Raw genomic sequence first — 13,207 nt, forward strand, 5'->3', positions numbered from 1 at the left:
AGACAAAAGATACATATTTTATGATTATTCATATCGTTTGCAATACAAAAGTACTTAGGAGCTTTCCACCTTCCACTTACACTATGGTGGACTAAATACCCTGGGGGAATATCTCACTGAGTTTGGCAGGAATAGGGGGAAATCTCTAAATACCACTTAATTTCTCCCCCAAAAAAGGAACAGACGAGAGCTGGAGTAGAAAGTTGGGAGCTACAAATGGGACGCAAGCAGAATGAATGGGTTTTCCTGAAGGCAAAGATCTCTAGCAGTACTTTGATCAGGACACAAAGCTCTGGGTGGGAGAAGGCAACCAGAGAATTTCACATTGAGTCTGAACCTTCTGAGGGAGAAGGAACTAGTAAGGGTTGTATTAGATTTATTTTATGTATTTTATCTTTTTGAAGCTCTTTTTTAAAAATTGTTTTCCTATTTGGTGATGACAGAGAAAAACAATTGCTTATTGTTTACTGACCTTGTGTCCAGCAACATTGTTAAACACTACTATTAATATGAATAATTTGCCTTTAGATTTCTGGAGTTTTCTACATATACAATCATATTATCATCAAACAGAATTTTATTTTTTCCTTTTCAATTGTTACATCTATTTCTTTATCTTGCCTTACTACACTGAATTGAACATACAATATTGTGCTAAAAAGAAATGATAAGAGTAGGCACTCTTACCTTATCTTAAACCTTAAATAGAATGCTAAAACATTTTACCAGTAAGGAGGTCTGTATAGAAACCCTTTATCAGGTTAAAGCCTTTATTCTCAGTTCATTTGACACAGAGTGGGTAGCCCTGTGAGTGTGGATGTCCCAACAGACTCCTCATCTTAGACAGTCGCTAGGCTTTGTCCCTGCTCCCTCAGAGTTTACCAGCATAAGAACAGACTTTCCAAATCACCAAATACTCTCAAAATAAAAGCTGGCTTCCCTTCTTGACTTTCCTCTTTGACTTTCTTCCTTCCCCTAGTTTTTGGCCAGTATTTTCATTATAAATGCCTATTCATCAACGCATTCAAAAAGTATTTAAAAGATATGTATCCAGCATTATTAACTATTTTCAAGGGAAGGTTCAATCAGGAGACCTAACCTGCCATATACCTGTCATCAGAAGTCTGAGTAAACTCTAAGAATTCTTTTATATATACAATCACTATCTTTTTCAGTGGTTTTTCCTTGATTTTCAATCAAAAGCACAGAAAGTAATTGGATGAAATGAAGCTGAAATGAAAGCACAACACTATGTGCCTCTTCTGGCAAATAATCTAATGGAAGAGTTTTGTAAGATTCAAAAGGATAATAAAACATGAAAGAGTGTTGTAATGTCAACTATAATAACAAAAAAATGCTTTTAATGATATTAGGTAAAAGTCACCTTTGCCTCCTTTTCTCAATTCCTTCCTTCTAAAGATGATATAATTCCCTGACTGAATTAAATCAGGAAAAAGTGTGTAAGATTTGTGTTTCAGATCCTTGCCAAGCTCAACATTTTGACCTTCGTAAAAAATACCTCAAACACTAGTGCTGTGACTAGTCTATTGCTTGCTATACATTCTCTATTAGAGCCCAATTTAGCTCTTCAAAAATCTGCTCAGCAACATGGTAGTATAATCCAGACTCTTGCTTCTAGAGCCTGGAATCTCTGAAGTTGTAACTCAAATGACACCAGGATATTTGTGCTAGGCAATGGGGATACAATGAATAAAATATTTCTCTTTAAGAGGTCACAATTAACCACATGAGAAAGTGAGATACTAAAGGTATAAAGGGAGTTCAAGTGGGGAGGTAAGGGAAGAAAGAGTATTTCACGAAGGCATCCCAGAAGATACATTATGAATACTCTGGAAAAACATCAATAGAAGAATTTAGGGGTACCTGGGTAGCTCGGTTGGTTAAGCATCCAACTTCAGCCCAGATCATGATCTCACGGTTCGTGAGTTCAAATCCCACATTGGACTCTGGATTGATGATGTGGAGCCTGTTTGGGATTCTCTCTCTCTCTCCCTGTTTGTCCCACCTCATTCACACTTTCTGTCTCTCTCTCTCTCTCTCTCTCTAAGATAAATAAATAAACTTAAAAAAAAAAAAAAGGAAGAATTTAGGTGAAAAAGAGGTAAACTGTACCTACTGACTACCAAATGTATCAAATTAAAGCCCTGGGGCAGAAAGAGAAAAATAAAACTAGTGAGGGAAAACAATTAAATCGCCAAGGTGTAACAAAATATTGTGAATGAAGGAGAACAATAAGCAGCAAAACACAAATGGATGGTTATACTTTAGTGTATTTATTGAATATTCTTACTTTACTGTATGGATTGGCTTTCCTCTACTATCTCCAAGAATTAGAAAGCTATTTGCTAAAACACATTTTTAAAATTTAAATATGATTAAAAGTGCTACATAAGATATATCAAAAGTGCTTCTAGAATATTTTTAAATGATAAAAAATGTAACATTAGAATTTTGGACCAGAAAATTTCAACTAGATTTAACATTCTATAAATGAATAATAGTCCAATAAGTATAACTCAAGTACACATTTAAAAGTTGTGTCATAAATTTGAAATACATATTGGAATTTGCTTCCATTAAACAAATTGGAATTTGTTTCCATTAAATATTGGAACAATAGAGAACTAATTTATGTAACCTGAAACCCCTAATTTAAGATATTTTTCAGGAAAGTATATGCATTTTATGGTGGCACCTACTGGCAAAATGTAGAAATACAACCAAATTATAGCTAAGATGGCCTGATGAAAAGTTGGCAATGGGGAGGGAAGTGTAGGAATTGATTCTTTCATTTCTTCCCTGTCTGTTTGCCATCCTCCCTTTGATTCAAAGATTACTGTGTTTCCCTACTACCTCCCCCCTATTCTATTCAGTTACAAGAGTTAAGTACATTTTTATCTCTAAGTTTTAAGGTTGAGAGACAGGCTAGAGAAAGATGCAGGTAGGAGTTAGAGCATTTAGAATTTGTATATCATACTGAGGTTTCTGGAGTCTTATCCTGTACCTAATATGAATCATTGAAGAATTTTAATCATGGGAGTAACATTCGTTGTTTCAGAAAGACCACTGGCAGTAGTGAGGGCAGCAGAATGGGGCAACTCAAAACTGGAGGAAAAAGAACAACTCAGAGAGAAGTGAAGAAGTTCAGGCAAGAAAGGATAAAAGTCTGAAAACAGACTTTCCATACAAAATGGAAATATAAGATAGTAGCTACAGGAATAGAGATGAGAAGAAAGAATATCAAAAACGTTAAGTAAGAAAAATTGATGGATCTTGGTGGCAGAAGGGATAGAGAAAGGAGAAAAAAGGAGTTTAAGATATGTTCCAGATTTCTGCTTAGGTAGCTTGAGAAAGAGAGGCTTCAAAAAGCTGGGGCACTTTAGAAAGAGAAAAAAGTTTGCAGGAAAGATGAAGACTTAGTTTGGGACATGTTAAGTTTTAGTTGCCTTTGAGGTCACAACCTATAGACAAAGATGTATTTTTGAAACTCAGGAAAGAGCTTTGGATCCCACCGAAATATAGATTTAGAATTTATAGATATAGAATTTATAGGAGTAGATGGAAAATAAGAGAATGAAATCTCAGAAGTATGGGGAAAAGGGTTCTAACAGAGAAAATGATCAAATTTAAGGACGTTCAGAGTCCAAAAAGACCATACCAACCTGATCACAAGTGATCTTTGGCAGAATAGCTTCAATAGAGTGGAACAGTGAATGATTGTGAGTCAGTTAAGTACAGACAAGTAAATAGATATTGAGTGTCTACTCTGTGCCAGAAACCATGTTAACTCTAAGGGATATTAGTGAAGAAAATCAACAAAACCCTCACAGAGTTTACAGTCTGGTGAGGAATACATATTAAATAATTAGAATTGGGAAATGGAATAAAGGACAGCATTTTTTTCCCCAAGAATCTCAGTTATAGGGGCGCCTGGGTGGCTCAGTCAGTTGAGCATCCGACTTCAGCTCAGGTCACGATCTCACGGTTCGTGAGTTCGAACCCCGCGTCGGGCCCTGGGCTGATGGCTCGGAGCTTGGAGCCTGCTTCCGATTCTGTGTCTCCCTCTCTCTCTGCCCCTCCCCTGTTCATGCTCTGTCTCTCTCTGACCCCAAAATAAATAAATGTTAAAAAAAAAATTTTTTTTTAAAAATCTCAGTTATAAAAGGAAGGAGAGGGGCGTCTGGGTGGCTCAGTCAGTTAAGCATCCGACTTCAGTGCAGATCATGATCTTGCAGTTTGTGAGTTCAAGCCCTGCATCGGGCTCTGTGGTGATAGCTAGGAGCCTGGAGCCTGTTTCTCCCTCTCTCTCTCTGCCCCTCCCCCACTTGCGCTCTGTCTCCCTCTGTCTCAAAAATAAACATTAGAAAAAATTGATTTAAAAAAAATCAAAAAAATAAAAGGAAGGAGAAGGAATTGACAAAAACACAGAAGATCGTTTGTTGTTTTTTCTTATAATCTTTATGGACTGTGGCGAAAGTACCTAGTAGAAGTTGAAATTATAAGACAAAATGAATAACCAATGAAACAATGTCCCAATAGGCTACTCATATTATCCCCACTGTAGAAAATATCCTCCCTTCTCCCCATCTGGGCTTCATATCACACCCATTCTCCATGTCCGTCTAACTCCTTCAAGTCCATACTTTAAGATTAAGCTGAACTGTAACAGCCACCCAGGTAAGTATTCCTGACCCTTTATCCCTGCCTCCCACAAATAAGGCAATTGTCCTTTCCTCTGTACATCCTCCTATTGCATAAATAGGATATATGGTTTTAGCTTTTAATAATTCTTTACAATTATGAAATGAATATATACTTAGTATACACAAATGTCACCATAAATAAGAAATAAAGATCGCTTAGGGCACTATTTAGACACCCACATGAATATACCCACTACTTGGACACCTACTTCTTCAGTGTCTTCACAAGAACACAGAGTGAATTACTCACTGTGACAAGACAGGATATCCACAATAACTCACTGGTAAGTTAAAGAATTTAAGATGCCTCATCCTAGATGCCTCTAAAATGTACTTTTGTCCTGTAGATAATTTATCCAAACCAGACATTCCTCCAAAGGGAATGCAATTATAACAAACTACAGTGGACTGAATGTACACATTTATATCTGCTCCCTCCTAAAGCTGCAGAGAAATGACAGAAATGCAAGTGTTTTAAATCCACGAAGAAAAAGAATGGAAGAGGAGACAATAGCGGATGACAGCAGAGACATACAATGAAAGGATGGAAAGATGAAAAGCAGACGGACATGTGGTAGCTGACTACTCAGAACAAAGAAAGCTAAAACATATGTAACTGCTAAAAGAGATTCCAATAAGAAGCAACTCCACAAGTTCTCAGATATTGAATTCAATACTGAAGACTATGATAAAGGGGCTGCAAATAAGGACTGGTTGACAGTCTTCATCAGAACACTTGATGCCTCAATCTCTTCTCCTATTCTGAGCAGTCAGGCCAGTGCACTTCCCTCCCCTCAGCATGGAAAGCAAGATCACTCTGAAGAAAGTAAGCCAGATGAGCTCTAGACCGCAAGGCAATGGGAACTGAAAACAGAGAGACTGAGTAAAAGTCAACAGACTGAACTGGGAGACTGAGCATCAGCTCCTATGCGACTTCAAATCCCAGAATATTACTAGACTAGCTAGACTTACAGCTTTCTGAAGGAGACTAAAGGATGCCACTGTGTAAATTCTGGGGTAAGTTCCAAAGAAAAAACCTATAGTTACCGACATTGGGAGAATCCCCAACAAAGGAACTAACTGGATGCCAGGCTATAATGAAATCCACTGTACAGAACTACTAATCAGCTTTATAGAGTCTCATTCTGAAATATGATGGAAGGGCTGTTCAGAATCACCATACATTTTAGGAATACCTCTAACATGAAAGATTGCAAAACAAACAAAAAAGAAAACATTCAACTTAGATAACAACAAAGACAATCCAGGAAGCAGATAAAAATAATCTTAAAAATATAATACTTTTAGATAAATAAAACATGATATAAGATCACATTCAATCAAATGAGAGAATACAATAAAAATATTTGTCTCCTGTTTTTCTCAGAAAGCCATGTACACCAATAAGGGGTCTACCAATTAAAAATAAAGTCATGGGGCGCTTGGGTGGCTCAATCGGTTGAGCTTACGACTTCGTCTCAGGTAGTGATCTCGCGGTTTGTGAGTTTGCCCCGTGTAGGGCTCTGCGCTGACAGCTCGGAGCCTGAAGCCTACTTCGGATTCTGTGACTCCTTCTCTCTCTGCCCCTCCCCCACTTGTGCTCTGTCTCTATCAAAAATAAAAAAATGTAAAAAAAATTTTTTTAAATAAATCAATAAAGTCATGAGATTCAGAAAACAAGGCAGAGGCAAAGAAAATTCATAAGGTAATGAAACTTCACAGTTACCACTGTGAAACAGGCCTAACAAGCAAAAGTACAAACTGAATGAAGAAGATAGTGCATTCTCCAAAAGGAATGTCTTCAAGGGCAAAACCCAGAACTTATAGATAACCTTATTATTAGGTCTAATAAGAAGAAATTGTATAGTTTTATTGGAAAGCTTGATAAAGAATCTATAATAAAATAGGAAGTCAAGCAATAGAAAAAAGTAGATAATTATTAACTGTAGAAAAAAAAACAGGGGCGCCTGGATGGCTCAGTCGGTTGAGCGGCGGACTTCGGCTCAGGTCATGATCCCGCGGTCCATGAGTTCGAGCCCCGTGTCGGGCTCTGTGCTGACAGCTCAGAGCCTGGAACCTGTTTCAGATTCTGTGTCTCCCTCTCTCTCTCTGACCCTCCCCCGTTCATGCTCTCTCTCTCTCTTGGTCTCAAAAATAAATAAACGTTAAAAAAAAAAAATCTATACAAGAAAGGAAGTATAATCACAGCATATCACATAGCTTAGGTGTAGGCAGTATTTACAGAGTCATAATAAAAAAATTCTAAAACATAACTTAAGCTGAAATTGTAGTATAACTAGATATGAAGGATGAACGAAGTCTGTGTGTATCTGTGTGCCTAACAGAAGGGAGAAGACAGAAAAGGGGGGCTGGGAGGTTGGCATAGGAAGTTAATACTGTCTAAAACTGAAAAAATCCACAAATAGCTGAATAAAAATTTCATTTAAATGAGGTAAATCTAAAAACAAAAAAACATAAGTCAATTCATCTGTAGAGGACTATTTTACTGTAAGTCCATAATGCCACTTGACTTTAACAAAATACACCTATATTTGCTTTGCTAAAAATGTTTTTTTAAATTATCTGTGATCTCAGAAGAAACAGCCAGCCAATATATTTGAAAGTTCAGAATTTGTCACTATAATTGACTATAAGTCATATTCAAAAAACCTCTTCCAAATTTACTTCCTTGGAATGGATATCCACAAAGAAGACAGAAGGATGTAATTCAGAATAAAATCCTAAGAAAAAAATTCTTCTTGGAATCTTACAATGAAAAGTTTCATGAAATAAGATATAGTGATTAAAAGAATGGGTTCCAGGTTCAGAACTGAGTTCAGATCCCAGCTCTGCTACTTAAATAACAATGTGACTGAGTTAAATTACTTAGTCCCAGTGCTTCAGTTTCTTCCTCTCTAAACTGGATGTGTATACAGTACCCATAATGTAAGGCTGCTGTGATGATCAAATGATAACCCCCACAAAGAGCTTAATACAATGCCTGACACATAAAAAGTGTTGAATAAATACCAGCTCTTTTTATTAGTACAATGCGAAAGCATACCAACCAAATTGACAGTGATCTACCATGATTGCTAACATATACAATACACTTCTGTTCCCCACCAAATTACTCTCAAAATTACTTATCATCCAAGATGCATATATTATAAATAGGAGTCTATCAGATACGAAGATCTTACTTCCAATATAATATAAAAACAAATTCCAGATAAACTAAAGATTTACACCCAAGAAAAGGAAAAAATAGTAGCAGGAAGTAGAATATAGATTTCATCATATCTCTATCAATTTCCTTACTCATTCCGGGCATAAGTTTCCTTTATTGCTAAATAAAAACTTTAAAGAAATGATCTATTCAGTCATGTCCAGTCCTCAAAAATCTATTTACTCCAGAAAAAGACAAACAGAAATCCCTCTTCTATAGTCAAATTTAATTGAACATGCCATTTGACTTTGGCAAAAATTTTAGAATCAAAGATGGGCAGAAACTAGAGGGATAGGTCATGAGGTTATAATTTATTCATCTAGATATTTTGTTTCTTCTCCCTACTGTTTGGTTTGATCTTTGGTCATTTCAATAGCTCCTATATTCAAATCTACCTCTGATTCTATAAGTTTTAAAGCTAGATTAGTGGGGCGCCTGGGTGGCGCAGTCGGTTAAGCGTCCGACTTCAGCCAGGTCACGATCTCGCGGTCCGTGAGTTCAAGCCCCGCGTCGGGCTCTGGGCGGATGGCTCAGAGCCTGGAGCCTGTTTCCGATTCTGTGTCTCCCTCTCTCTCTGCCCCTCCCCCGTTCATGCTCTGTCTCTCTCTGTCCCAAAAATAAATAAACGTTGAAAAAAAAAATTTAAAAAAAAAAAAAAAAAAAGCTAGATTAGTAACAAACATTTGTAATTTATGAAAAGTCGTTACCTTGGATTTGGTATTTCTCCAAGAACCTCATCTAATTTGTCAATGAAGTTAATAAAATTAGACAATCCTTTTACATGTGCCCTTAAAGGATCAGATGGTGATGGTGCATATCCTTTCCCTCCAAGCTCTAGTGTCCTAATAAATGATGTGGCCACCTATGAATTAAAACAAATGATTTAGTTATGTTTAATGATTTAGTAAGTTAAAAATAAAACTTTATGAAGCTGGGTGCATTTATATTATTTCTGGGTATAGAGGTAAAGTAAGCACTTTTTACAATTCATGCCACTTTGATTCAGAAGCAAATAATTAAAGAAACAGATGCCATGCAAAATTCATGCAGCAGGGGTGATGGCAATGCAAGTGGAGACTGGGGAGCCAAGTTAGAAAACTAAGAGAGTAAGAATATATTCATAAGAGAATATCACTGACTATAAAATATTAGTGTAGAAATATATTCTTGTATAGATTAAACTGGAGTTTTTATATGGATCAAAGGGTTTTTAAGTATCAACTGTGTTGATTTATTCAAGGGTGGGCAATTAATTCAACTCTTCCAAGCCTTATCTTACTTTAAACACTTAGACTAAATAATCACTACGTCCTATCTAGTTTTCACATTTTAGGATTATTTCATCATGTGTAGTTCAAAAGGCCTTACCTCTACAATGACAAAATTATGTATATGATGGCTATACTTAAGAGCATCTCCATCAAAGATGAAATGTTCTAAAGCTGTATTTTCCAAAGTGTATACTAAGACAAATTCTATGAAATTTCAGTAATTTGGAAGAAAGTTCCAAGGTTAAATAACTTAGAAAACAATAGATTAAACAACATGGTTAATTTAAGCATATTTCTTAATGGTAGGACCTCTCAGAGCTTTTGATATATAAACATCCAATAAAGGTATATACTATTTCCAAACTTTTTGCCCTTGGACACATTTATTCAAGGAGCATTTAACAAGGACTTTTTCCTTTGGATGTATTTACTCAAGGAGAATTTAACAGGGCTACCACTCTATAAAACACACGTAGGAAAACACTGTTTTAGAGATATTCTCCCTTGTCAAATTTGAAGAATATGGTGATAATACCACAGATTTTCAAATACAAAGGAAGAACATATATTCACAGTTTAAAACCTGTTTTATCATAAGAAGTCTATATTACGGTACAGGTATCCACTGTTCATAACAGTCTTTTAAAACATCTTGAAAATGTAATATGTCCATACCAAAAAGATCGACATCTTTTTCTCTTGAGCAGCATGTTTCAAATCAGTGAAGGCTTCTCGTCCAAGTCCTCTATCAGGAATATTAAGAATATGAGCCAGAGCCAGGTCATTCTTTGAATTCACTAGCAGGCTTAAATATGAGTAGATAATTTTCCTTGCTAGTAACTGCACCTGTACAATAAAATATTATTTTCTTTATTGAGGTTGTTCTAAATCAATAATCTTTTCTTATATGCAGTAAAAATACTTATGACCATTCAATAACAATCTCACTCAACTCTTTGGGAAAAAAAGAGAACTACCATAAAACAAAAGTTTGAATTGGACAATTAACATATTCTTGATCGTGAAACCAACTTGCCACCAGTGAGCATCTATGAGCAAATAACAACTATCATAATTGTTGAAAATGTCTCTTAAAAAATGATATAAAAAGATAAAGTCCAAAGTCTGCATTTCTGATAAGGCTGGATCTCTTTCCCCTGCACACATTTGTCACTAAATAACAAGGAGTAATGATGCCCCCCGAAGCTTAGGGAATGAGCCAACTGGCACTATTTGGTCCTTTACCCATACAGGACTAGATATAGGCTGAAGTTAAAAGGTTAAATTTTGGAGGAAATTATTAGATATTGGTTTTGACAATACCAAATAACCAAGTAAGTATTACAATGAAGAGATAGAAGCAAATGTAAAAAAAAATAACAAGTAGTTGATATTGACATTAACTGGCCTAAAACAGAGCTATGACTGTTTAAGCACAAGATAAATAATATCTGCTATAATTTCATATGGATATTGGTTCTTTCATATATACTGTATTTGTCTTTTATAGTCAAACAACAAACCAGAGTATTCAATGATCTTATTCTTAAAATTAGCTATTTATAGCTATTTAAGGCCTTGCAACTTCTATCTAGTATGGGGGAAGTGATAGTGTGAACTCCCACAAATAAGTATAACTTATTAGGTAAATTTTTAAAAACATAACTACATAAAGACACCGGAGGGATGCCTGGGTGGCTCAGTTGGCTAAGTGTCCAACTTCAGCTCAGGTCATGATCTCATGGTTTGTGAGTTCAAGCTGTGCGGACAGCTCAGAGCCTGCAGCCAGCTTCAGATTCTGTCTCCCTCTCTCTCTCTCCCTCTCTCTCTCTCTCTCTCTCTCTCTCTGCCCTCCCCCGCTCTTGCTCTGTCTCTCTCAAGAATAAACATTAAAAAAAAATTTTTTATAAAAATAAATAAATAAAAGACACTGGAAAGGATCCAAAAAGCAGACATTAGCTGGAGGAGAACTTGATTTTAAAAGAACTGCAACAAGAAGGGTAAGAATAGCAAGTCTGTGGTTGTTCAAGGCCCTAAACTTCCTGTAGTACTGAAGTGAGTGATCATGTGAACCTCACAGATAACAAACATAAAATGGTAAGAAATTTTAAATACTATTTAAAGACACTGAGAAGTGTCCAGAGGGTAGACAGAAGCTGGAAGAATATTTAATTTTAATGGAACTGCAATAAGAAGGGTATGAATTAAGTTCGTGGATTACTGGCCCAAATTTCATGACTATGGCGGCTGCAGAAGGTAGAAGTGACTATAAAGGTGTCCTTAGAATCCAGGGCTGGGAAAGCAGCTAGACATTTAAAGGGGAAAATCTTGGAAAAATTGAGAGCATAAAGAGTCAAAATCCCTAGCTGACTGGGAAACCACACAAGCATGGGGAAGACTCCAGGAGGCCCATCAAAAATGCAAGTCAAAATGAGAAAGAAACATATTCAAAAAATATATTCAAGAAAGACTGAGCTATGAGGAACCAGAGCTATGAGTTGGAAGGTTTGCTAAACTGAGTGCATTCCTCAACTGTGTATAGCTTAAGTGGCAGAAAGCTGAAGGTGTACAGGCTTGAAGTGTTAAATGTACACAGCCAAAGCTTATCAGAACTGGAAAATTCAGGAAAAACCCTAGGAAAAGGAATCTATGGAGAGAATAAGCTCCATACTTCCCCAAAACTGTGCCTGACTGCCAAATTTGGCAGGTAGAAGAAAGATCTACAAAAGCCAACCCAAAAAAACAGCAAAGGGAAGCCATAATAATAGATATCCAAAAAGGTGCATACTGAGGAAACAAAATATGAAGTTGAAATCCAGGCAAGTAAATTGCCTACTAGAACAAAAACTCAACTGTCCTCAGAAGAACATGATATAACCCAGAATCACTATAGAATATTATCTGTAATGTCCAGTTTTCATTCACAAATTACTAGACAGTTTAAAAAAAAGGGGGGGGGGTGCGCCTGGATGGCTCAGTTGGTTAAGCATCCAACTTGGGCTCAGATCACGATCTCACGGTTTTTGAGTTCAAGTGCCCCATCGGGCTCTGTGGTGACAGCTTGGAGCCTGCAGCCTGACTTCGAATTCTGTGTCTCCCTCTCTCTCTGCTCTTCCCCTGCTCGTGCTCTGTTTCTCTCTGTCTCTCAAAAATAAATAAATACATTTTAAAAATTAATTAATTAAATTTAAAAATTTAAAAAAAGAAAAAGAGAAAGTGTTACCCCTTCTTAGTATAAAAAGCAATCAATAGAAATTATCACCAAGTAGACCTAGATGTTAGATTTAGCAGACAAAACATCAAGGTGTTTGCTATAAATACATTGAAAGAATTCAAATGAAATATGTTCAGTGAATTTAAAAAATGTTATCAATGAATTAACAGAGGAAATGACAACAGAAAAGTGGACACTATAAAAAAAGTAAATTCTAGAAATGAAAAGTACAATAACAAAACCAAAATTTGCCAAGTGGGCTCAATAACAACTTGGAAAAAGTGGAAGAAAGTATCAGTGAACTTACAAATATATAAATAGAAATTACCAAATATGAAAAACAAAGGAAGAAAAAAAAAGAGAAAAGAACCAACGAACACTGTGGGATAATTTAATTAAATCAATATATAAATACTTAGAATCCCTACAGAAGAGTGAAAGAAGCAGGAAAAAAAATACTTGAAATTATGGCCAAAAGCACCCCAAATTTGGTACAAAACATTAATTTATAGATGTAAGTGGCTACTCAAGTAGGAAAAAAAAAAAAATCACTCCCATATTATAATCAAACTTTGACAGCCAAAGATGAGAAAAAAATCTCAAAAGTAACCAGGGCAAAATGACACATTACGTACTAGGGAATGATGACAAGATTAATAGACCATCAAAAAATAAGCCAAAGACACTGGAACAACATATTAAATATGCTGAGAAATTATCTTAAATATTACTATACAATTACAATAAGCAAGATAACATAGTATTTATG

General features: G+C 35.9%; 1 protein-coding gene across 1 annotated transcript in view; it reads right to left on the reverse strand.

Annotated features, from left to right (window-relative positions):
* Positions 1 to 13,207, reverse strand: part of PARPBP (PARP1 binding protein) — a 65,898-nt gene that overhangs the window by 21,810 nt on the left and 30,881 nt on the right. The window contains exons 5-6 of the mRNA XM_025926754.2: positions 9,900 to 10,070; positions 8,661 to 8,815 (exon numbers count right to left, since the gene is read on the reverse strand). Coding sequence (XP_025782539.2) covers positions 8,661 to 8,815; positions 9,900 to 10,070 — 326 coding nt within the window. The remainder of the gene's footprint in view (positions 1 to 8,660; positions 8,816 to 9,899; positions 10,071 to 13,207) is intronic.

This window comes from Puma concolor, chromosome B4 (assembly GCF_028749965.1).
Source record: "Puma concolor isolate L17-30 chromosome B4, mPumCon1.1.hap2, whole genome shotgun sequence".
Taxonomy (NCBI): Eukaryota; Metazoa; Chordata; class Mammalia; order Carnivora; family Felidae; genus Puma; species Puma concolor.